Genomic DNA, 26,388 nt, shown 5'->3' with positions numbered 1-26,388 from the left:
ATAATGACTAAGATCTCTGGTCTGTTTACATGTGATCTATTCCGACCTGGTGTGTACGTGTGCACTACATTTAATCAGCTGTGTGACAGGCACACATCGAGCAACAGCTTGGTAAAACAAGGTGACAACTTCACAGATTGGAGTTATAAGCAAACATAACTTCATTACTTCATTCATTCTTGTAAGTTTGCTCAGTGTAGTCACTGTGACATATGGCCAGTATACTACCATCTAATTTGTAAGTGGTTACACTGTCAGCCATTTTGGTGAAAAACGTGACAAACGTGTTAAGAGTAAAATGGATCATGTAACCAAACACCAGACTTTACACCGATTATATCGGCCTTATCGGTATCGGCCGATAATTCGCATTTTATGCTGATCGGCTTTGTCATAATTCGCCGATCCGATCAATGACATCATTGATCGGCTCTGCAAAAGACATTGACTCCGCATCGCCATCGCGCACAGTATATTTGAAGTTTTTTTTTTTTTTAGCCTTTTTTGCGTGACTTTTGGCGTAGTCTTGTAAATATCTGACGACCAATAAAGTTATGTTTTTTTTTGTTTTGTTTTGTTTTTTAAATGTCGGCGGTGTGGAACGGACAACACGTCTGAGACAGGCAACACGTAATGCCCGGATCAGACTACAAAACAAATTTGCTCTTTCAAGATTGCACGATGTCAGACTACTACAATAAAATCTTGTATTCCGATACCACTGCATCCCGTTTTTTACGTTCATTGGGCTTTATCTTGTCAACTCAAATGCGACCGGATACACTCGTTACTATGGCGACGACAACAAGAATGGATCGCACTGACTATATTATGAGGACAAAATGGGGGAAAATGTGTGCTGGTGGTCACCGGTGTTCAGGACAGGAGAGGACATTCGTTTAAGGCTTGCTTGAGGTATGTTTACGTACTTTTAATACGATACGGCTCGCAAGCAGGCAACAAAAACGATATGTAGCCTAGCAAGCGAGTGGTAGCACGAACGGTTGGACGTAAACATGCTGCTGTTCTGTCGAATCACGCTCTAAAGGTTCGGTGTGGGTGAAGTCATTTAATTAAAAATAAAGTAATTTAATTACAGTAAGTTAGCACCCATAATTTCTGTCATGTAATGTTGGTTTTACCTGAGTGATTAGAATACATGATCTGACTAGAGCAGTGATTTCCAACCTTTATGGAGCCAAGGAACATATTTTACAATTGAAAAATCTCACGGCACACCAACAAACAAAAATGTCACAAAAAGTGGATACATTAATTACTGTATTTACTTCCTGCCATCTAATAGAAGACCATTAATTTGTTCTGTCTGTCACTATGCTTCACTGGCATAAATAGAGGAACAAAGATACATTATTTATTGTGAATAAAATTTTTTGAGCAATTAAGTACACAAGTGTATATACAGTAAATGAACAGTCATTTAAATCGACTCATTCCTCCATCTTGTGATCAGATCGGTTATCGTTTTTTTAAACTCGCTGATCAGTGATCAGCCCCAAAAATCCTTATTGTGTCTTCTTCTTCTTCTTTTCCTTTCGGCTTGTCCCGTTAGGGGTCGCCACAGCGCGTCATCCTTTTCCATGAGAGCCTATCTCCTGCATCCTCCTCTCGAACACCAACTGCCATCATGTCTTCCCTCACGACATCCATCAACCTTCTCTTTGGTCTTCCTCTCGCTCTCTTGCCAGGCAGCTCCATCCTCATCATCCTTCTACCAATATACTCACTCTCTCTCCTCTGGACGTGTCCAAACCATCCAAGTCTGCTCTCTCGAACTTTGTCTCCAAAACATCGAACCTCAGCTCTCCCTCTGATGAGCTCATTTCTAATTTTATCCAACCTGGTTACTCCGAGAGCGAACCTCAACATCTTCATTTGCTCTGCTTCCTGTTGTCTCTTCAGTGCCACTGTCTCTAATCCGTCCATCATGGCTGGCCTCACCACTGTTTTATAAACTTTGCCCTTCATCCTAGCAGAGACTCTTCTGTCACATAACACACCTGACACCTTCCTCCACCCGTTCCAACCTGCTTGGACCCGTTTCTTCACTTCCTGACCACACTCACCATTGCTCTGGACGGTTGACCCCAAGTATTTAAAGTCCTCTACCCTTGCCATCTCTTCTCCCTGTAGCCTCATTCTTCCCCCACCACCCCTCTCATTCATGCACATAGATTCTGTCTTACTTCGGCTAATCTTCATTCCTCTGCTTTCCAGTGCATGCCTCCATCTTTCTAACTGTTCCTCCAGCTGCTCCCTGCTTTCACTGCAGATCACAATGTCATCTGCAAACATCATGGTCCACGGGGATTTCAGTCTAACCTCATCTGTCAGCCTATCCATCACCACTGCAAAAAGGAAGGGGCTCAGGGCTGATCCCTGATGCAGTCCCACGTCCACCTTAAATTCTTCTGTCACACCGACAGCACACCTCACCGCTGTTCTGCTGCCCTCGTACATGTCCTGTATTATTCTAACATACTTCTCTGCCACTCCAGACTTCCGCATGCAGTACCACAGTTCCTCTCTGGGTACTCTGTCATAGGCTTTCTCTAGATCTACAAAGACACAATGTAGCTCCTTCTGACCTTCTCTGTACTTTTCCATCAACATCCTCAAGGCAAATAATGCATCTGTGGTACTCTTTCTAGGCATGAAACCATACTGTTGCTCACAAATACTCACTTCTGTCCTGAGTCTAGCCTCCACTACTCTTTCCCATAACTTCATTGTGTGGCTCATCAACTTTATTCCTCTATAGTTGCCACAGCTCTGCACATCACCTTTGTTCTTAAAAATGGGCACCAGTACACTTTTCCTCCATTCCTCAGGCATCTTCTCACGCACTAGAATTCTATTGAACAAGCTGGTCAAAAACTCCACAGCCACCTCTCCTAGATGCTTCCATACCTCCACAGGAATGTCATCAGGACCAACTGCCTTTCCATTTTTCATTCTCTTTAATGCCTTTCTAACTTCCCCCTTACTAATCATTGCCACTTCCTGGTCCACCACCATACTTGCCTCTTCTACTCTCCCTTCTCTATCATTTTCCTCATTCATCAACTCCTCGAAGTATTCTTTCCATCTACCTAGCACACTGCTGGCACCAGTCAACATATTTCCATCTCTATCCTTAATCACCCTAACCTGCTGCACATCCTTGCCATCTCTAGCCCTCTGTCTGGCCAGCCTGTATAGATCTTTTTCTCCTTCTTTAGGGTCCAACCTGCCATACATGTCATCATATGCTTCTTGTTTTGCCTTTGCCACCTCTACCTTTGCCCTGTGTCGCATCTCAATGTATTCCTTTCGCCTCTCCTCGGTCCTCTCAGTGTCCCACTTCTTCTTAGCTAACCGTTTTCCTTGTATGATTTCCTGTACTGTGAGGTTCCACCACCAAGTCTCCTTCTCTCCTTTCCTGCCAGAAGATACACCAAGTACTCTCCTGCCTGCTTCTCTGATCACCTTGGCTGCAGTGGTCCAGTCTTCTGGAAGCTCTTCCCGTCCACCGAGAGCCTGTATCACCTCTTCCCGAAAAGCTGCACAACACTCGTCCTGTCTCAGCTTCCACCACATGGTTCTCTTCTCTGCCTTTGTGTTCCTAATTTTCCTCCCCACCACCAGAGTCATCTTACACACCACCATCCTATGCTGTCTAGCCACACTCTCCCCTACCACTACCTTACAGTTGGTAACCTCCTTCAGATTACATCGTCTGCACAAGATGTAATCCACCTGTGTGCTTCTACCTCCGCTCTTGTAGGTCACCCTATGTTCGTGCCTCTTCTGGAAAAAAGTGTTTACTACAGCCATTTGCATCCTTGTTGCAAAGTCTACCACCATCTGTCCCTCCAAGTTCCTTTCCTGGATACCGTACTTACCCATCACTTCTTCATCACCCTTATTACCTTCACCAACATGTCCATTACAATCTGCACCAATTACGACTCTCTCTTGAGCTTGAGTCCTTGAGCAAGACACTGATACCCCGAAATGCTCCCCGGGCGCTTCAGCTGCCCCCTGCTCCAGTGTGTTCCACTAACATGTGTATGTGTTCACTGTGATGGGTTAAATGCAGAGAACAAATTTTGTGTGCATGCATGCATGTTCATGACAATAAAAGATGATTCTTCTTCTTCTTCTTCTTCTTCTCTCTGTCTGGGATGCTCAGAACTACATCATCTAGCTCCTTCCAGAATTTCTCTTTCACCTCTAGGTCACATCCTACCTGTGGGGCATAGCCACTAATCACATTACACATAACACCCTCAATTTCAAATTTCAGCCTCATCACTCGATCTGATACTCTTTTCACCTCCAAGACATTCTTAGCCAACTCTTCTTTTAAAATAACTCCGACTCCATTTCTCTTCCCATCTACACCATGGTAAAATAATTTAAACCCTGCCCCTAAACTTCTAGCCTTACTGCCTTTCCACCTGGTCTCCTGGACACACAATATATCAACCTTTCTCCTAATCATCATGTCAACCAACTCCCGAGATTTTCCTGTCATAGTCCCAACATTCAAAGTCCCCACATTCAGTTCTAGGCTCTGTGTTTTCCTCTTCTCTTTCTGCCGAAGAACCCGCTTTCCACCTCTTCTTCTTCTTCTTCTTTGACTTCGACCCACAGTAGCTGAATTTCCAACAGCGCCCTGCAGGTTGACGGCGCCGGTGGCGGACGTTGTTAACCCGGGCCACGACCGATCCGGTATGGAATTCTTTGGATGAACGCTCATATTTGTTTGGCAAGGTTTTAAGCCGGATGCCCTTCCTGACGCAACCCTCTGCATTTATCCGGGCTTGGGACCGGCCTACAGTTTGCACTGACTTGTGCCCCCCATAGGGCTGCATTAAAAATCCTTATCGTGTAAAGTCTACCAAACACTGAAGGGTTTTTTGTGGTTTCTTCATTTTAGTTTGAACAAATTGAACAGTTTCAAAACTTCTAGTAGTATAAATAATATTTGTCTAATTCATAGTTAGCTGGTCTAAACTCATAAACGCACATTCATTAATTTACTGCAGGGCTCCACACTAACCTTTGCACTAATAGCACTGGTGCGACTAACTTCTTGGCACCAGCACATGATTTTGGTTGCACTATTTCTTTGAGGTTGTACAGCATGACGATGGAATATCATAGTTTCGATTAACAGTGACTCCAGATATATTTTCAAAATATTTTACAGTAAACAAAAAGTTTGCCCGCAAAACAGGTCAACTTTTATCATTTGTTCGACTCAGAGGGGCCAGCTCTTATAGTGAGGTCTCCTAACTCTCTTCCCCTGGGAAAACCACCTCATTTTGAGCATTATCACAACCATATGATTGACATACATTTAAAAACGACTGCATAAGTGTACCACCACCATATCAAATTATGGCTTCATATGTCTGCTATAAACAAAGTTTAGATAGATTTGTTAGCTGTGTTTGTCTCATAAAATGATTAAAAGCGTTACACATGACTGTGTTTGTCATGATGATTGAAATGAACAGGAGAGACAAATTGACCAGGCAATCTTTGCAGTTAGCGGTTTAGCCCCCATACACACACACGCACAGACACACACACACACAGTACGCACTCACCCTTGTAATATTGAGACAATCATGCATGAAGTCACTTGGGGAAACAATTTTTGGTTTTATTCCTGTGACAAATAGAGCAGCATTGATAATGTTGTGTGTAAAAAGAAAAGCTGTCGGTGACTTGCGGTGGGAGGACTTTACCGACTTAACAAGCTAAGTGCGGGCTAGGTAGCTTGGTCACTAGTAGTCCAGATGAGTTGAGTTGATGGCTCACGTGATTTAAAATGAATTAGTAGTGGGCCGCGGAATGGTGGACGACTGGTTAGAGCGTCTGCCTCACAGTTCTGAGGACCGGGGTTCAATCCCTGACACCGCCTGTGTGGAGTTTGCATGTTCTCCCCGTGCCTGGGTGGGTTTTCTCCGGGCACTCCGGTTTCCTCCCACAACCCAAAAACATGCGTGGTAGGTTAATTAATAACTCTAAATTGCCCGTAGGTGTGAGTGCGAATGCTTGTTTGCTTGTATGTGCCCTGCGATTGGCTGGCAACCAGTTCGGGGTGTACCCCGCCTCCTGCCCGATGATAGCTGGGATAGGCTCCAGCACGCCCGCGACCCAAGTGAGGAGAAGCGGCTCAGAAAATGGATGGATGGCTAGTAGTGGGCTAGCGTCAATATAGGTACATGGCGGCAACTCCACTGGCCAAACAATGGCATCTTGGCCCATCTTTTGAAAGCATATGTGGTGCGCGCATAGGCGACGGTACTGTTGATCATAGCGTGTCCTATCTGGAAGAAGCAGTCAAATATGTTGCAGCAGCCAGCCAATCATATTGCAGCAGGTCGCTTTTGACTCATATGGAATTCAAAACGATCGAGACCGCTCTCTCTCTCTCTCTCTCTCGTGCAGGAGGAGGAGATTGTGGTGGAAAAAGATGACTTACAACCACTAAAACATGCACTCGTGCAAGTGGTCCATGATGAAATTTTTAATCGGACAAGCTGAAATAAAAGGTCACATATGCAACCAATTTGGTCGCAATCTCAAGGCCTTTACTGTATTATGTAGTATGCTAAAATGTTAGCTGCTTAAGTCAAGTTGCACAAAGGATGTTAATACCTTTTTTTGCTTTAACTTTTATGAACAATTTGAATTTAAAGGTCCCATATTTACTAACCCAACCTTTTCTAATATTTGGGATGTTATATTGGCTCTATCGTGCGTCAGTAAAAAATGTGAAATATGAATTACGTCCACGCATTCTTGAGTGCCAGACGTTTTTCTGCCGAGAGGAAATCGGATCATTTGAATTTCTCAAACTTATCTACGGCACTCGCGAAGATCTCCGCCTACCTCTCCGCTCCCGAGCCAACGCAGTCAACATAACAAACACGTGCGTAAGTGTTAAAAGTGGGTGTCCTCCATGGGGGCAACCAAAAAGAGGAAAGGGGGCGGTCTTAGCCAAATATGGACCAAGCAAATGCAAAACTGGGTCAAAAAGAAGTAGCTGTCATAGGGGCCATTTCTGGACGCTCGTATGACAAAACAAGGTGTTTAAAAAAAAAAAAAAAAAAAAATTTATATAAATGAAATTGACACTTTTATACTAAGTCCGTGTTAGTCATTCTGTGGAGGTCTAAGTAGCAAAAATATGGGACCTTTAAGGAATTAAACTGTTGATTATATAGAAAAAGAAACCAATTGGCCGTTCGGTAAGTGGTCTTATTTTCTCTTTTGCATTCATAAGTGCTCTTTGACCATGCAAAAATATAGTTTGTCCAAATTATCCATTCGATAGAATTTTCAGTAGGCTAATTGAATACTAAAATATTTGATAGCGGCAGTCCTACAGTCAACCCCCTTTATATTGTAGTGTGTTTTATTGTTTAATAAAACCCTTGCTTGGGGTCCCTGTGCATTTAACATGCAAAACATTGCTCTTCAAAGTTAGTGAGCTGCTCCTCAAATGAAGAAATTATTGGCAAAACTGCTCCTCCAAAGAAAAAAAAAATATTTCGAGAATTGATACCAGATCCAGGATGTGTCCTTGTTGTGAGTGGGAAAGTTATTTAATTGCTGAAGACCAAATTTAATGAGACAAGATGAGAATTTGCTGGAAATCATGTTATTGGAGAAGTCCATGTGAATATTAAAATCACCAAGCAGTATAATGTTAGGAGATTGTCAGCATGGGTCGGTATCAAATTTTGATGGTACGATAACCTTGAGCAAAAATATCACGGTATTTTTGGTATTATATATCCAAAATGTATTATTTTGCCATATTTGGGTAAACAATTTTTTTCCATTTAAACAATTTTATTTTTAAACTGAATAGAATCAATATTTGGTACATTAATAAACGCACACCATGTTAAGTGGAAATAAATAAAATCTAAATATACTCTTTCTTTCTGAAAATTCAATCAAATTAATAAATAAATTGGATAAACCTACAGTAAAACAACAGTCACAACTGAAGTGAGATTTTTTTTCTGTAAAAAAAGACAAATGCAGTAACTTAAGCTGTATACATCTATTTTATTATTATAATTATTATTGCTATTATTATCAAGTTGGTTTAAACATTCAGCTGCTCAACAAATGTCTTTGGAGACATGCTCATTTTGATTTGGATGCTTCGGTGCTACTAATGCCCCAAAAGAAGAAAACTAAAGACAGACGTAAATTTACAGTTGTTTGTTTATATCTGCCTGGCTGGCGACCAATTCAGGGTGTACCCCGCCTCTCGCCCAAAGTTAGCTGGGATAGGCTCCAGCACGCCCGCAACCCTTGTGAGGATAGAGCGGTACTGAAAATTGATGGATGGATGGATGTAAATTTACAGTGGAAAATTTACTGGTTAGCACATCTGCCTCACAGTTCTGAGGACCAGGGTTCAAATCCGGCCTCGCCTCTGTGGAGTTTGCATGTTCATCCTGTTTCTCCAGTTATTCCGGTTTCCTCCCACATCCCCAAAACATGCGTGGTAGGTTAATCGAAAACTCTAAATTGCCCATAAGTGTCAATGTGAGTGCAGATGGTTGGTTGTTTACATGTGCCCTGCGATTGGCTGGCGACCAGTTCAGGGTGTAACCCACCTCTTGCCCAAAGTTACCTGGGATAGGCTCCAGCCCGCCCGCGACCCAAGTGAGGATAAGCGGTACAGAAAATGGATGGATGTAAATTTACACTTAATCTATAAAAAAGGTAACTGCGGCAAATAAAATGTGCTTTGGAAATATAGTATTGGATTAAACATAAATTTAAACAGTGTTTCATGATCTATCAGTGCTCTACACAAAGTTTTGCACAGGTGACACCAGGACATGATTTGGTCGTTTTTTTTTTTTTTTTTTTTTTTTTTTTTTTTTTTTTAATTTATTTATTTATTTTTTTTTGTGTTGTTGTTGTTGTTGTTTTTTGGGGGGGGGGGGGCAGGTACAGCATGACCGTGCATACTGATGAATAGCTGTAGATGTCTTAATCAGCTTACTGTAGTTCTATGAAGTAAAGATTGACAGTGATTGCAGATATGATATTTGCAAAATATTATCTTGAACAAGAAGTTTATCTGCAACAAGCAGTTATTTTATATACAGGGTGGTCCAAAAGATCTGGTGATGTGTACAATTTCCACTGAGAGACTGAATTTTTAAAGCTTGCGTGAGGCCAGAGTTGAGCGCTGCCAGCACTTCCCAGCCTTATAAACGTACAACAAAACGCAACTATACAGTTAGTGTTTTATGTGAGAACCAGATAGCATGAGTTCCATGTTGGGCTTGTAATATTCGTCTGCCTTGCTGAGTTGGAGATCCGACTTGAGGAAGAGTGGGTGATTTCAAAAGTGGAGTGACGGATCGGTGTCTTGATGAATCTGACTGGGTACCGGTACCATCTGCGCTCTTGTTGGTGGTATCTCCTTGCCTGACGACGGAAGGGGCCGCTCCGCGAGCACAGAGTTTCTCCACCCATCGACCGCTCCACCGCATGAGGCTCGCTCTCAGCCGTGGCGAGAGGGCCAGTCTGTTGGCCATTCATAATAAAGAGACGGAGGGAGCATTCAAACATGCACTCGCGCACACTGAAAAAAGGGTCGCATATAAGACCATTTTGGTCACAGTCTCGAGCCCTGAATGTATTTGTATGTAAAAATAAACCAACACACTTAACACTACGTACATATATCATATAATGCTTAAAAAGCACGGTTGGCTAAGGTAGCCCTCACCCATTCATGCACACTGGCTAATGACTCCAGAAACATGGCAGGTGTCCAATTAAAGACAAATAGATGTAGTTGGATTGAAAGGTTTAATCCTCTTCACCACGTCCAGCACATGCACCAAGATGTCCAAAGAAATTTGTAGTTCTGCAATGGCACGAAGGATATACAGTACAAGAAACGCATGTACTAATGTGTGTGTGTGTGTGTGTATATATATATATATATATATATATATATACACATCTATATACATCTGTATATATATATATATATATATATATATATATATACATCTGTATATCTATATATGTATATATATATATGTATATATATATGTATATCTGTGTATATATATATATACATATATGTATATACATCTGTATATATGTATATACATCTGTATATATGTGATGTGATATGTGATGGCTCGATTATTATTGTTATTTGTCTATTGTGTGTATACTGAAGAGGACCACACGTTGGTTTGCAAGGAGTTAGTTGGTTCAAATTAGCGTCTGCTTGTAATTTTCTTTGTGGCGTTTGAATGTTCTCCTTATGGTCATTGTCTGAACTTATTTTTCTTCATTTTTCCTTAAAAAAGGAACAGTAAATAATGTTTTTTAAAATAAATACTAAGTAATAATAAATACTTTTATAGACAGATTAGTTCCAGAAGTGTAAATGTCTTCACAGCCATCACAGTATTTTGTACAGATGCTTTTTGTTTTGATATTATCAGGCTGACATCATGTATAATAATAATCTGTGGTGCAAATCTATTTATTGAATGTTCCTGGAATAATAATCGTAATAACAGCATAAAAGTATAATAATTTTATGTTTCTCAAAAAGGTTGTCAATACTATATTCGTCAGAAGTCGAAATCCTCATAAAGTGTAATCGTGGGGTTGTATTTTTCATTAATGTGATTAAGAATTGATCTATCCACATTGTATCCCACCTCTCACCTTAAATAAACTGGTATAGGTTCCTGTTTAAAATTGTCATTAAATATCTGCCCTGGCTGAAACAGAATGTGCTCCAAGTTTGTTGGCGTACTCTAAAATTACAATTACATATTTGGCTCCTTCTTGTGTTAGGTTGTCACTTCAAGTGTGAGTCACTGTTTCCATGGTGTAAAAACATAATGAAACAACAACAATCTAAAATCCAGTCTAATTTGGTCCAACTTGCACGACTGGTTTGTGTGTCAATGTTGCAGCCTAAAGCAGTAACTGTAAACAGAAATGTAGCGCTCAAAGTAACGGGTTGAAATATGTTCTCAAAATAATATAGCTTCACTGACTTCAATGCAGAACTCCACTAAATCCACTAGGTTTCACTAAGTCCTGATAGAACAAGCAAGACAACAAAAAATATGCTATAAAATTTCACTTCTCGACACACTTGAACATTTTGATACTGCGTTGACGAAAGCTAGTGTAACTGTAAAAATAAAACATTTCAATCGGAGTACTACTTTTTAAGCCCAGTTCTAATGGTCTTGGTGCCTTATTGAATTCAAACATTTTATTTTTCAGAGGTAATTACAAATAGCTACTCTCGAGAACAATTTCTTGTTTATGACTGCTGGTTCTTGAAATACTCATGAACGGAACATGAACATAACAACTGACATTTACTTTAAATTAGTCGTCTAAATCTGCACTGCATAATGCTAAAAGCTATGTCTTTTTGACCCCTTTGACTAATTCTATCCATCCATTTTCTGAGCCGCTTCTCCTCACTAGGGTCGCGGGCGTGCTGGAGCCTATCCCAGCTGTCATCGGGCAGGAGGCGGGGTACACCCTGAACTGGTTGCCAGCCAATCGCAGGGCACATAGAAACAAACAACCATTTGCACTCACAGTCATGCCTACGGGCAATTTAGAGTCTCCAATTAATGCATGTTTTTGGGATGTGGGAGGAAACCGGAGTGCCCGGAGAAAACCCACGCAGGCACGGGGAGAACATGCAAACTCCACAGAGGCGGGGACGGGGATTGAACCCCGCACCTCAGAACTGTGAGGCTGACGCTCTAACCAGTCGACCACCGTGCCGCCCCTTTGACTAATTCATAAAGCTAAATGAGGCTATGAACATTTCCAAAATAGCTCTCAGTAATGTTGAGGCCGATTGGTGTACTTTTAAGTGCGAGTCATTCGTATCTCTTAAAGCAACACATTTTAGCATTGTTTTTGGTTATACAATCACTTGGAAATATGCGACCGCTGCAGAGTCACAGGAGATGAAAATGCATTTGCATTTCTTTATAAAAAAAATAAAATCACAGAAAAGTTGATGTCACAAATATACTGAAAACTAAAAAGGAAACAGATGGTTTCAGTACATAATTAATACCGCCTCCGAAGGCTGTCCTACACCCTGTGTCTAAGGAATGCTATGAGTTGCAAAAAGGTAGTGGGCCTGCCAGTGCTCCTGGTATGTTGCAGGAGTGGCGATGCAGTGCCAAAACTCTTGCAAACAATTTGAGTGCAAATGAGAGAACAGTCCAGGAAGTTAACAATGGGGGCTGTGTATGGTAAATCAAGAGTGGCCCTACAATAAGCAACAAAATCCCATTGGCGTGTCTTTGGAGACATGCTAATGAATCAGAGTTGTTGAGCGGGCACAGTGAGGATGGGTGGGCTCGTCCTCACTTATTCGATAGGGAACCGTGAGTCAGGGCGCCGGCCCTGGAGGGACCTGTCCGAGAGGACACCACCCACGCCAAGGGACCTAGGGCAGTCCGCCAAACCCACTGAACTGCCCAGACCGCCCCCCCAGATTTATGTTTGATTCCATTCAAAGGGCACTTAATGGTTTCACCTGAGCTGACGTTTGTTGTAACAACCTGAAAGTTTTGTTGTACTCGATGGGATACATTGCATTCTTGTTCCATGCATTTCAAGTTTCCTTTGAGAGAATGACTCAATCATCTCCTTGTTATCCAAACTTGGTTTTAGGATGCATTCATCCTATCTGATAATATTCACATTCTATGGAATTTCTATGGAATCACATTCACAACCACCAGTCAGTAAAGTAGCACAGCGGCACCATAACAGTAACCCATTTTCACTGATGAGAATATGGGTCATGTGCATGACCCTCACATTGTAGGACTTCACTGCCGCAGGATAATTGAATATGGGCCTCCATATTTCACCCAGATTTTCATAGATTTATTGCCGAGTATTGAGGGGGGGCACTTGTGATGGTGACGACTTGTTTTGGAAAACCAACTGAGGATGTTCATGTTTTGCTGCCAGAGAGCTAATCTATACTTTTCTGTTGGAAATCTTAAGCAATATTTATAAAAACTATACTTGTAGTCCTTTAACAATATTGGTATAATGGTAGATCAAATTATATTGAATATCAATATATTTTCTGATGTGGTATATGATGAGACTATCCCATTTACTGTATATTGGCATTAGTTAGTGCCACGTTTAAAATTCTGAATTCGATTCTCCAAGACCGATGTTTGTGTGTTGAGTGAGTGTGTGTATCTGCTTTTGCTCCTCTGTTCTTCACGGTCTCTTTTCTTTATTTATTTATTTTCAGGAGGAAAACCAAAGCTGGCACTCAGTCTGTTATTGTTGTTGAAAAGACTTAAAAGTTGTTTTCATTTATCATTTGCTGAGGATTAATATAATCTACATCAGTAGGCAACTTTATCAAAATATTGGACAATTGTCTTTTTGTTATTTTGTTTTTTGTTATTTATGCAATATTTTGCCTTAGGCCTTTAATTGCACTCAGTCACTGTTATTGTATTGGGAAAGAGTACAATACAGAGATTAAATATTTCTACTGTATTCCATTTTGAATTTACATTTGTAAATTTGATGTGTAGCTGCATAGCTTTCAAATAGGAAAGGGAACTCTGTCTTAGCCCAGTCTTAGCCCTTGCTATTTTCTTAAAATGACAACAAAACTCTTCTAATAGTTCTGTTGTCGTTGCATATTACATGTTGTTTTGACTTAAATTTGAACATTTTCCAACAGCATCATGTATCAAAACGATACCAGTATACGATTTTAGGCCATATCGCCCAGCCCTAATTCTATGTTAGTCTGCCCTCCTTAATTACAGTTTACTACATCTAACAATCAATTTTCCTAAATTTTTTTAACAAGAATGTTTTAATTTAGCAACAGCAGCCCTTGTTAAGGATTTTGCGATATCAAGGGGATGTTTCACATGATCTTTATTATATTTTGTATATATTATATATATATTTTGATCTTGCCAGGTAGGACGTACTGGATTTCACATCACAATTCATTGTATGAATGCTTAGAGTAGAAAAATCACAAAACCTCAAAGCAAATCACACATGGCATCACCAAAAATTCATTATCAAGCATCCAGTCAAATTCTATTCCTTTATTACATGTTGTCCTTATAACATATACTGTATATACTCACATTTTGATTGATTTCTATTACATAAGGTGTACCATATTTTCACGACCATAGGGCGCACCGTATTAAAAGGTGCAGTCTCAGTTAATGGCGTCTGTTTCTGTATTCAACACATACATAAGGCGCACCGTATTATTGGGCACAGGCATGGTAAAACATACGCTAGCTTAAAACATACGGTAGCATGCATGCACGCTAAATCAATGTTTTTAAAAAGGCAGCAGGAGCAAAACTGAGTTTGGTTGTACTTTATTGAAGTATTTAACAACTTACTCACATTATTTTTTTTTTATCAATCCTCATCCACAAATCCATCAAAGTCCTCATCTTCTGTATCCGAAATGAACAGTTCTCAATCAAACACGCAAGTTCAAGTCAGTGTCGTTGCCGTGCGAAAGCTCGAACAACAGTGCAAGCAGACACGTTAGCCCAGTATCCAGAATCCATTCACAAATTGTGACGTAACTCGCCCGGCGCTGCCTCCTCGTCTTAGTAAAGCTGTGTTCGCCATCTGTCATCCATCGCTTCCACGCCGCTCGCAACTTCACTTTGAACGCCCTGTTTACACCGATGTCCAGCGGTTCGTCAAGCCTCCCGGAATGATGGCAAGAACGAGTTATTCTTTGCTCATTAATCCATTGCTCGAGTTGGTCTTCCAACTCGGGCCACCTCGCCTTGTTTCTGCGTTTTGTTTTTCTTTTTTTCCCGCGGAAACTCAGCTTCGTCTTCTTGACTTGGTGAAGCTCGTTTTCCTGCTTCCTCCACTTGCGAACCATGGATTCGTTGATCTTGAATTCTCTCGCGGCTGCTTGGGGGTCCTTAGCCAAATTGATGTTGTTTTGCACAATGCACACCCCGGAAATGCTCCCAGTCAGTAAAGCGGTAAAAAAAATAAATAAATAAATAAATAAAAAATTTAAATACAATAAAAACCCAGTCGCTATATCCCTACTGAGGGCGTGGCTTTAGCCTCCTTTCCCATGTCTTCAGCCACGTCCGCTTTTCCTCTGCGTAAGCAGCGTGTCGGCAGGAAATGCTAAAAATAAATAAATAAAATAAAATAAAAAAAAAAAAACCCTCCTTGAGCCGTCACCTTGTCGTGGTGGAGGGGTTTGTGTGTCCCAGTGATCCTAGGAGCTAAGTTGTCTGGGGCTTTATGCCCCTGGCAGGGTCACCCATGACAAACAGGTCCTAGGTGAGGGACCAGACAAAGCACGGCTCAAAGACCCCTAATGATGACGACAAACAATGGACTTCGTTTTCCCTTGCCCGGACGCGGGCCACCGGGGCCCCCCGCTGGAGCCAGGCCTGGTGGTGGGGCTCGAAGGCGAGCGCCTGGTGGCCGGGCCTGCACCCATGGGGTCCGGCCGGGCACAGCCCGAAAGGGTAACGTGGGTCCCCCTTCCCATGGGCTCACCACCTGTGGGAGGGGCCATAGGGGTCGGGTGCAGTGTGAGCTGGGCGGTGGCCGAAGGCGGGGACCTTGGCGATCCGATCCCCGGCTACAGAAGCTGGCTCTAGGGACGTGGAATGTCACCTCTCTGGCAGGGAAGGAGCCCGAGCTGGTGTGTGAGGTCGAGAAGTTCCGACTCGATATAGTCGGACTCGCCTCCACACACACCTGGGGCTCTGGTACCAGTCCTCTCGAGAGGGGTTGGACTCTCTTCCACTCTGGAGTTGCCCATGGTGAGAGGCGCCGAGCAGCTGTGGGTATACTTATTGCCCCCCGGCTCGGCGCCTGTACGTTGGGGTTCACCCCGGTGGACGAGAGGGTAGCCTCCCTCCGCCTTCGGGTGGGGGGACGGGTCCTGACTGTTGTTTGTGCCTATGCACCAAACAGCAGTTCAGAGTACCCACCCTTTTTGGAGTCCTTGGAGGGGGTGCTGGAGAGCGCTCCCGCTGGGGACTCCATTGTTCTGTTGGGGGACTTCAATGCTCACGTGGGCAATGACAGTGAGACCTGGAAGGGCGCGATTGGGAGGAACGGCCCCCCCGATCAGAACCCAAGCGGTGTTCTGTTATTGGACTTCTGTGCTCGTCACGGATTGTCCATAACGAACACCATGGGGTGGATGAGATTCGCCCGGAGTTCCTAAAGGCTCTGGATGTTGTGGGGCTGTCCTGGTTGACACGCCTCTGCAACATCGCGTGGACATCGGGGACAGTGCCTCTGGATTGGCAGACTGGGGTGGTGGTCCCCCTTTTTAAGAAGGGGGACCGGAGGGTGTGTTCCAACTACAGGGGGATCACACTGCTCAGCCTCCCTGGTAAGGTCTATTCAGGGGTGCTGGAGAGGAGGGTCCGTCGGGAAGTCGAATCTCAGATTCAGGAGGAGCAGTGTGGTTTTCGTCCTGGCCGTGGAACAGTGGACCAGCTCTACACCCTCGGCAGGGTCCTCGAGGGTGCATGGGAGTTCGCCCAACCAGTCTACATGTGTTTTGTGGACTTGGAGAAGGCGTTCGACCGTGTCCCTCGGGAAGTCCTGTGGAGAGTGCTTCGGGAGTATGGGGTACCGAACCCCCTGATACGGGCTGTTCGGTCCCTGTACGACCGGAGTCAGAGTTTGGTCCGCATATCCGGCAGTAAGTCGGACTCGTTCCCGGTGAGGGTTGGACTCCGCCAAGGCTGCCCTTTGTCGCCGATTCTGTTCATAACTTTTATGGACAGAATTTCTAGGCGCAGCCGAGGCGTAGAGGGGGTCCGGTTTGGTGGCCTCAGTATTGCATCTCTGCTTTTTGCAGATGATGTGGTTCTGTTGGCTTCATCAAGCCGTGACCTCCAACTCTCATTGGAGCAGTTCGCAGCCGAGTGTGAAGCGGCTGGGATGAGAATCAGCACCTCCAAATCTGAGACCATGGTCCTCAGTCGGGAAAGGGTGGCATGCCATCTCCAGGTCGGGGATGAGATCCTGCCCCAAGTGGAGGAATTCAAGTATCTTGGGGTCTTGTTCACGAGTGAGGGAAGAATGGAATGGGAGATCGACAGGCGGATCGGTGCAGCGTCTGCAGTGATGCGGACTTTGTATCGGTCCGTTGTGGTAAAGAAAGAGCTAAGCCGAAAGGCGAAGCTCTCAATTTACCGGTCGATCTTCGTTCCTACCCTCACCTATGGTCATGAGCTGTGGGTCGTGACCGAAAGAACAAGATCCCGAATACAAGCGGCCGAAATGAGTTTCCTCCGCAGGGTGTCCGGGCTCTCCCTTAGAGATAGGGTGAGAAGCTCGGTCATCCGGGAGGATCTCAGAGTAGAGCCGCTACTCCTCCGCATTGAGAGGAGCCAGATGAGGTGGCTGGGGCATCTGATTCGGATGCCTCCCGGACGCCTCCCTGGTGAGGTGTTCCGGGCATGTCCCACCGGGAGGAGACCCCGGGGACGATCCAGGACGCGCTGGAGAGACTACATCCTTCGGGTGGCCTGGGAACGCCTCGGGATCCCCCCGGAAGAGCTGGATGAAGTGGCTGGGGAGAGGGTAGTCTGGGCGTCCCTGCTGAAGCTACTGCCCCCGCGACCCGACCCGGATAAGCGGTAGAGAATGGATGGATGGATGGAAAATTAAAAAACCGAGCGGAGCGCTCATCACACATTTATTGATGTTGGAACTCTGTGCACACAAGGCGCGCTGCATTATAAGGCACCTCGTCCATTTTGGAGAAAATTTAAGACTTTTAAGTGAGCCTTATGGTCGTGAAAATACGGTACTCCCTTTTGTAGCTACTGGAGTTTATTGAGCTACTTACTGTGTGCGTAACAACTCCATTTTGTAGATAATGTTTCTACTCATCTCATTTGTTGTAGTAATGGGGGGGAAAAAAACATCTGATTGATGAATCTTGTGAGATTGTTGAGGAAACGATTACTTTCAAAGTTATGTTGTAAACTGGTCATATGCAATGTGGACAGGCCTCCTTCCGTGATCAGAGATTGAGTTCAAACTGGTTTTGCAAATTTAATCCTACAGATTTGAGCCACCCATTCCTGATCAGCCAAGCCTGTTGGACCCCCATTAGAAGCGGATTAACATGACAGTTGGAGGGGATTTTCATTTTTGCTGACCTCCACTGTAATTTAGCTCATTGTTGCGAAAAAGGTTTTGCATTTCATAAATACAGTAACAGTACAGGATGTAAAGAGGTGGCAAATGTACTGCATTTAGATGACTGTGTCAAAATTCCCTCAAAACACAGATTGACCCGAAAACCCAATTGGTATAATTTATCATCCTGCATGTCTACTGAAAGTGCAACAACCATAATATTTTGCTTTAAATTAAAAAATGAAAGTTGCCGATACTGTACAGTATTGCGAACACGATTTGGTTGTCAGCTACTTTGACCTGAATAAAACTGACTGAATACCATTTTGATTCAAGTGCATAAATTTTTCCGTATTTACAGTATATGCTAACCTGCTTTCCTCTCTCTGAACACCTAAGAACTCGCGACTAGTACAGATAACGTGATATGAAGAATGTGCTTGTATTTGTCATCATTGCGGGAGCTTTCCACACTGCTCTGCACTCTTTATCACTAAAACAATGTTGGTCCACATTTTTACACTTATGCTCTCTCATCTTTCCAGATAAAGCATCATGGGGAAAGGCTGCGTGACGGCGACCAAATACTTCCTGTTCCTCTTCAACCTCATTTTCTTTGTGAGTATTATTTTTCAAATTTCACAAGATTCATTGCTATAGACACAGTGGGCACAAAAATGTCAACAGTGATCACCATATCAATGAAGCAATCTGAGCTCTGATTGAACTGCTAAGTATTATTATACAAACTACCAAATACTTTCTAAGAATGTCATTTGCCGTAATCCGAAAAAAAAACATGTAAAATACGTATGCTTTCCTAATATTCTTTCTTTACTGTCTACTCATTAAACTGCAAACTAAAAAGCACCAAAATATATGCAGACTTTTAAAATAGGTTTTTAAAAAACAATTTGTACACATTTTTAGCCCAATGTCTTTCTTCTCCCTGAGTTTAACAAGGCATAGCAGCAAATAGCATATCATATACGTGATATTTGTTCTGCGACAGCGAGTCTGACCACCTACACAGTTACATGCGCCTCGGGCACAAGTGTCAAACTCAGGGTGGGTGGGGGGCGGGCCCAGATCTGGCCCTGTACATAATTTTATGTGGCCCGCTAAAGCAAATCACTTTGTTTCTTGCAAAAATCTGTCCCAAAATAGTAAGTTGACTTATTTTAATAACAATGAAATATTGCTCGCAGAATTTTATTAAACACTCTTTATAAAATCAGTTGTCCTTCTGATTTCAATTGTCCTTCCATCGTTCGTGCCCCCCACTATAGTGCAGATTTTTGTGTGCAAAGTGTATATCTGTGTCTGTCGCACAAGTCCTTGCTGTACTGCGGAAATCCATGATTGTTTTACAGTAAACCAACCTACTATAACACTATAATCATAATGTACTAATTCTGTGTGGGAACATTGCCAATGCGCTTTTCAACTTTTTTTTGTGTGTGTTTTAATGGAAGAACAGTAGCATACAGTACAGTTTAAGCTCAAAAATGTTTGTGTATTTAAATAAGTTGAAATGTGTTTATAAAGTGTTAAGAAGTTAAAATGGGTTTATGTGGAAGGGGTAAACTATACAAAAATATTTTTCATATGATTTCTATTTTGGGGATTTTCACCTAAAGCGGGTGCGTCTGTATTTGTAATAACATGATGAGGCACTTATACATTAATATGGTTTCACAGTCATAACGGCCCTCTGTGGAAAACCGTAACTAGTGTGGCACCCATTGATTACCATGACTTGACCTTGAACACTGATGAAAAAGGAATATCTTCCATGTAGCATATCTGCTACACAGTTGAGAAGTGCCAGGTTGGAATCTCGCTTCAAGCCCTGCTGTGTGGAGTTTGCATGTTCTCCCGATGCTTGCCTGTGATTTCTCTGATTACCCAGGCTTCCTCCCACATCCCCCAAAAGATGCATTTTAGATTAATTGAAGACTCTAAATTTTCCAAAGGGGTAAATGTGGGTATTAATGTTGTCTGTTTATACTGTATGTGCTTTGCGACTGACTGGTGACCGGTTCAGGGAGTACCCCGCCTCTCGCCAAAAGTCAGCAAAAAAAAAATAAAAAATTTGGTTACAGCAGTTCACCCTGGAATAGATTGAAATGTTTTCTTATTTCTGTGTCATTTGTTTCCCATTATTTCATATTTCCTTCAATAGAACAATAGCCACTACATTTTAACCGATATTGCAACAGACTTGAACAATCTAATGATGGGTTCCGTCCCCAGTTACAACACGTGTTCAACACTCATTATGACTAATCCTATTTTCCTCTTTCAGCTTCTTGGGGCTGTCATCATGGGCTTTGGATTGTGGCTCCTCCTGGACAATCAGAGCTTCATCGTTGTTCTCAGTAAGTCCCAAATTCAAAATATATTCAGGGAAACAGGCCCAAGTCATAGTGAAACTGAATGACTCATTGAGTGCTGCTTCATTTAAAATACAATGTTAATTACCATATTCTGAAGTTGATTCATAAAGTTGATTTGTTGTGTGTGCGTGTGTGTGTGTGTGTGTGTGTGTTTAGCTTCCTGAAGAGAAAGTTTAAAATTTAATCAAACTGAACACAAATCATGCAAAAAAAAAAAAAAAAAAAAAAAAAAGCATGACTTCTTGTGGCAAGCCAATAGAATTATTTTTTTTTTATAAATGAATCTATGTAATTTGGAGTTTTTATTCCTCCCTATGCTCATTTCTTAAACTGCTTCTCTCTAAACAACACTCCCTCTCAATGTGATGTAATGCAGAGCGAAAATGAATTTATGTCTGCAAGCAGTTCATGGTCAGTATCCAAATTCAGTATTTTGATTATTTAATTTAATAGTGAAACATTACTGGAAACCTCAAAGACAAACTAAGTGTAGGGTTCACGCTTAAAATAGCTCAAATAAATAATCGAACAACTAAAATTATATATTTTTCCATTGTATGGTTTTTACTGTTCCAGTGAGTCATCTGAAATGGAAGAATATAGGCCAATAGAAATGGAGCCCAGATTAACAGGATGAAAACAGGCCAAGGTCTGGCTCCAGGCTCTTGGAATGTCTCAGTATCATTGAATATCTCTAAGTCAAATGGAAAATTCAAGGTTTTAGCTTTTTTCTTTTCTTGTTTTTTTATTTTTTTATTTTTATTTTTTTTACATGTACAGACATTTTTTCTTACCCAATGACACTAAAAAGCTTGATGAAACCACTGAAGTCATTTCACAGAGCACAGTTTTGTTGTGACTTGTAGTATCATACAGAACTACCGAATTAAACGTGTAGCAGATTTTCAGTTGTTTTTTTTTTTTTGTTTTTTTTTTTCTCTTCAAGTTGTATTTAACACGCATACAAAAACATTGTCCAATACAAAGAATCTTTCCATTCTTCGATGGCTGTCTCTCGAAAAATAAGCATTGCTCCTCTGGTTTACTTCCCATTTTAAAATTGGCTACAAAGCACTACTTGTACTGATACCCTTGTGATTTAATGTTATGATTATATTGCACTTGTGTGTGCCATCTGGCTGCAGTGTGTGTCTTTTTGCTGTGGTAAGTGCCAGATATTTTCAACCACATCAGAATCAGACCCAGGTCTCGTGTTGCTACTGTATAATCCCTTCATGACAAAAGAACAATGAAAGTTGGTGGCATTACCACATGCTTCACCATAACTTGGTTGCATCTCATTTGTTAGAAATCCTTACATCAATGCGCATTTAATGGAGTGTGTAGAATATCGAAATATACTGTACAAAAAGAGCAAATGAAGATGATGATGTGCACACACACTGAGAATGTGTACTATGCACTGTGAGAGAGAGAGTGTTGTTGTCTTGGAGGAGATGAGGACATTTGTCTCTTGTCAGGGTCCTGCAGGTGTCCTCCCCTCAGACACTGGGCCCTTTCTCTTCTGTCTAGCATCAACATGCATCACATCAGCCCAGTGTGTTCTCTGCCTTACTTACCACTGCACTCGTCACCAGTCTGGTGAGGCCTTGCAGAGAGGCGGCGAGCGTGAGTCTGCCCATTTCTCGGCTGATGTCATCGATGCAGTCATACGTTAGAAAGCACACACAACAAAGCATTAAAGTACAGTACACTGATTCACTTTGTATGGGGATGTGTAAAAAGATGCTCATTGGCACACTTCATAAGAAGAGTCAGATGATTGCAGTAGATGCGGGTGGGAATCATTGTTGCTGTGTGTGTGTGTGTCTGTGTGTGTGATGAAATCAGAGTGGTGCTAATCAGAAGTCATTGTATGTGTGTCCAGTCAAAATTATTGACACAATTATGATTTTGTTCATATTTTAAATTCATCCCAATGTATGTTTTCGTTGTTGTTGATGTTTTTATTATTAAGTACTCTTGCTACATAGAATTGCGGCCCAAATTTTATCACTTAAAAACTTTGGCCAAAAGTGCATTTTTGGTTTTCGGGCAAAAGACTTTTGTTGCTGAAACAAAACAGCAAAAACAGTGATAACACAAGCAAAAACCACGACCGACGTGCACTTCTCTCGATTAAAGCTCAGAAGAGCAACCAACGAGGTGGCGTGCTCCGTGGGCGTCTCAGTCTCACTGTTTAGCGGCTGTGAGGTTTCGTGACAGTATTTCTTAATTAGGTCTGGGCTATAATCAAATTATAAACATGCATGCAGAATCTCAAAGTAACTGTTCCTTGATAAACGTGTGAGACACGGACAATAGACTGCTAATAGGTTGCATTTGTTTTGACAAACAATACGAATAGCCAATAATAATGAGTTATATGTATGTATGTGTGTGTGTGTGTATGTATGCGTGTGTGTGTGTACGTGTATGCGTGCGCGTGTACGAGTGCGTGCGTGTGCATATATGTATATGTATATATCCATTTCCTACGATTTCGGGTCGCGGGGGCAGTAGCTTTAGTAGGGATGCCCAGACTTCCCTCTCCCCAGCCACTTCATCCAGCTCTTCCGGGGGGATCCCGAGGCGTTCCCAGGCCAGCCGAAGGACGTAGTCTCTCCAGCGTGTCCTGGGTCGTCCCCGGGGTCTCCTCCCGCCACGACAGGCACCGAGCACCTTACGGCCACAGCTCCGGTCGGCCGCCTCTACAATGGAGGCGCGGAGCATGGTCCACTCGGACTCGATGTCCCCCACCTCCCCTGGAACATGAGCAAAGTTCTGTCGGAGGTGGGAGTTGAAACTTCTTCTGAAAGGGGATTCCGCCAGACGTTCCCAGCAGACCCTCACAATACGTTTGGGCTTGCGACGTCGGACCGGCATCTTCCCCCACCATCGGAGCCAACTCACCACCAGGTGGTGATCAGTTGACAGCTCCGCCCTCTCTTAACCCGAGTGTCCAAGACATGCGGCCGCAAGTTCGATGACACGACCACAAAGTCGATCATCGAACTGCGACCTAGGGTGTCTTGGTGCCAAGTGCACGTGTGGACACCCTTATGCTTGAACATGGTGTTCGTTATGGACAATCCGTGACGAGCACAGAAGTCCAATAACAGAACACCGCTCGGGTTTTGATCGTATACGTGTGTATATATATGTGCGTGTGTATATGTGCGTGCGTATATATATGTGCGTGCGTATATATATGTGCGTATATATATGTGCGTGTGTATATATACGTGCGTATATGTGCGTGCGTGTGTATATATACGTGCGTATATATATGTGCGTGTGTCTATATATACGCGCGTATATGTGCGTGTGTGTATATACGCGCGTATATGTGCGTGTGTGTATATACGCGCGTATATATATGTGCGTGTGTATATACGCGTGTATATATATGTGCGTGTGTGTATATACGCGCGTATATATATGTGCGTGTGTGTATATACGCGCGTATATATATGTGCGTGTGTGTATATACGCGCGTATATATACGTATACATATATGTAATATATATATATATATATATGTGTATATGCGTGTATATTCGTATATGCGTATATAGATGCGCGCGTATATACGTGTATATACGTATACCCCTCCTTGAGCCGTCACCTTGTCGTGGTGGAGGGGTTTGTGTGTCCCAATGATCCTAGGAGATAAGTTGTCTGGGGCTTTATGCCCCTGGCAGGGTCACCCATGACAAACAGGTCCTAGGTGAGGGATCAGATAAAGCACGGCTCAAAGACCCCTAATGATGACAACAAACAATGGACTTCGTTTTCCCTTGCCCGGACGCGGGTCACCGGGGCCCCCCACTGGAGACAGGCCTGTTGGTGGGGCTCGAAGGCGAGCACCAGGTGGCCGGGCCTGCACCCATGGGGCCCGGCCGGGCACAGCCCGAAAGGGTAACGTGGGTCCCCCTTCCCATGGGCTCACCACCTGTGGGAGGGGCCATAGGGGTCAGGTGCAGTTTGAGCTGGCCGGTGGCCGAAGGCGGGGACCTTGGCGAACCGATCCCCGGGAACAGAAGCTGGCTCTAGGGACGTGGAATGTCACCTCTCTGGCAGGGAAGGAGCCCGAGCTGGAGTGTGAGGTCGAGAAGCTCCGACTAGATATAGTCTGACTCGCCTCCACGCACAGCTTGGGCTCTGGTACCAGTACTCTCGAGAGGGGTTGGACTCTCTTCCACTCTGGAGTTGCCCACGGTGAGAGGCGCCGAGCAGGTCTGTATACTTATTGCCCCCCAGCTTGGTGCCTGTACGTTGGGGTTCACCCCGGTGGACGAGAGTGTATATATACGTATGTGTATATATATACGTATGTGTATATGTGTATATATATACGTATGTGTATATGTGTATATATACACGCATGTGTATATGTGTATATATACACGCATGTGTATATGTGTATCTATACACGCATGTGTATATGTGTATCTATACACGCATGTGTATATGTGTATCTATACACGCATGTGTATATGTGTATCTATACACGTATGTGTATATGTGTATCTATACACGTATGTGTATATGTGTATCTATACACGTATGTGTACATGTGTGTATATATACGCATGTGTGTATATATACGTACGTGTATATATACGTACGTGTATATACGTATGTGTGTCAAAAAAACAAAAATGTACCGGCATTACCAGATAACTAGCAACCCTTTACTGCTCAGTGACTTTTTTTTTTTTGTTTTTTTTTTTTTGTCAATGTCCTTGTCTCCAAAGTGTTCTGTAAATTCTGTTGACATACTAGAGCGGCTCCAACTACCGGAGACAAATTCCTTGTGTGTTTTGGACATACTTGGCAAATAAAGATGATTCTGATTCTGATACGTATATATGCGTACGTGTGTATATACGTGTGTGTGTGTGTATATGTGTATATGTATGTATATATTTATTATTTATTTATTAATATATATATATATATATATTTATTTGTATTTTTTTTCAGATGTAGGAGGGGGGTTACTGTGTTGGTTTTGCATTGCTTAATAAGTTTGTAGTGGTTTTCAGCATTGTTACCAAATTTTTTTGTTAGATTTTTAGTGCTTCCAATGTTCTGATAACCTTTGGCCAAGAAGGGCTTATTAGATTTTGAGGTGAATCTTGGAACAGATGTCAATTTTCGACCTGAGTGTTTCTCATGTTTTGATTATTTGTAACACAACCAAAGGACTGATCATCCATTTTCCATACCGCTTATCCTCACTACGGTCGCGGGCGAGCTGGAGCCTATCCCAGCTGACTCTGGGTGAGAGGGAGGGTTCACCCTGACCTGGTTTCCAGCCAATCGTAGGGCACATATAAACCAACAACCACGAAGGATTGATAATTTCCACTAAAAATCAATAAAATCAGTTAACTTCCTGCCAACATCTGTCACTCTGTTTTATACCACTGTAAGTTTGCAGACATACACTGTATTACATATAGTGAATGTGTGGTAAAGGTTGCAGTGTAGGCAATTATAGTGATTTCAGATTCACACTCAATTAGTATTGGTTTGTAACTTCTGACCTGTGTGCTTGTCCTTTCCTTGCAGATGACTCCATAGCTGTCAAGGCTGCGTGCTACATCTTGATTGGAGTCGGCACGTTCTCCATGCTTATGGGCTTCCTCGGCTGCTTAGGAGCGATATATGAGATCCGCTGTCTGCTTGGCCTAGTGAGTGGAGAGTTGAATTCATATAAATTAGG

General features: G+C 42.8%; 1 protein-coding gene across 1 annotated transcript in view; it reads left to right on the top strand.

Annotated features, from left to right (window-relative positions):
* LOC133474478 (CD82 antigen-like) overlaps positions 1-26,388 on the top strand; it is a 50,100-nt gene that overhangs the window by 13,165 nt on the left and 10,547 nt on the right. Inside the window, exons 2-4 of the mRNA XM_061766265.1 lie at positions 18,801-18,873; positions 20,564-20,636; positions 26,235-26,356. Coding sequence (XP_061622249.1) covers positions 18,811-18,873; positions 20,564-20,636; positions 26,235-26,356 — 258 coding nt within the window. The 5' untranslated portion in view covers positions 18,801-18,810. The remainder of the gene's footprint in view (positions 1-18,800; positions 18,874-20,563; positions 20,637-26,234; positions 26,357-26,388) is intronic.

The sequence above is a fragment of the Phyllopteryx taeniolatus genome, chromosome 2 (assembly GCF_024500385.1).
Source record: "Phyllopteryx taeniolatus isolate TA_2022b chromosome 2, UOR_Ptae_1.2, whole genome shotgun sequence".
Classification (NCBI taxonomy): Eukaryota; Metazoa; Chordata; class Actinopteri; order Syngnathiformes; family Syngnathidae; genus Phyllopteryx; species Phyllopteryx taeniolatus.
Note: the sequence above shows the minus strand (reverse complement) of the source record. Positions and strands in the feature narration are given on the sequence as shown.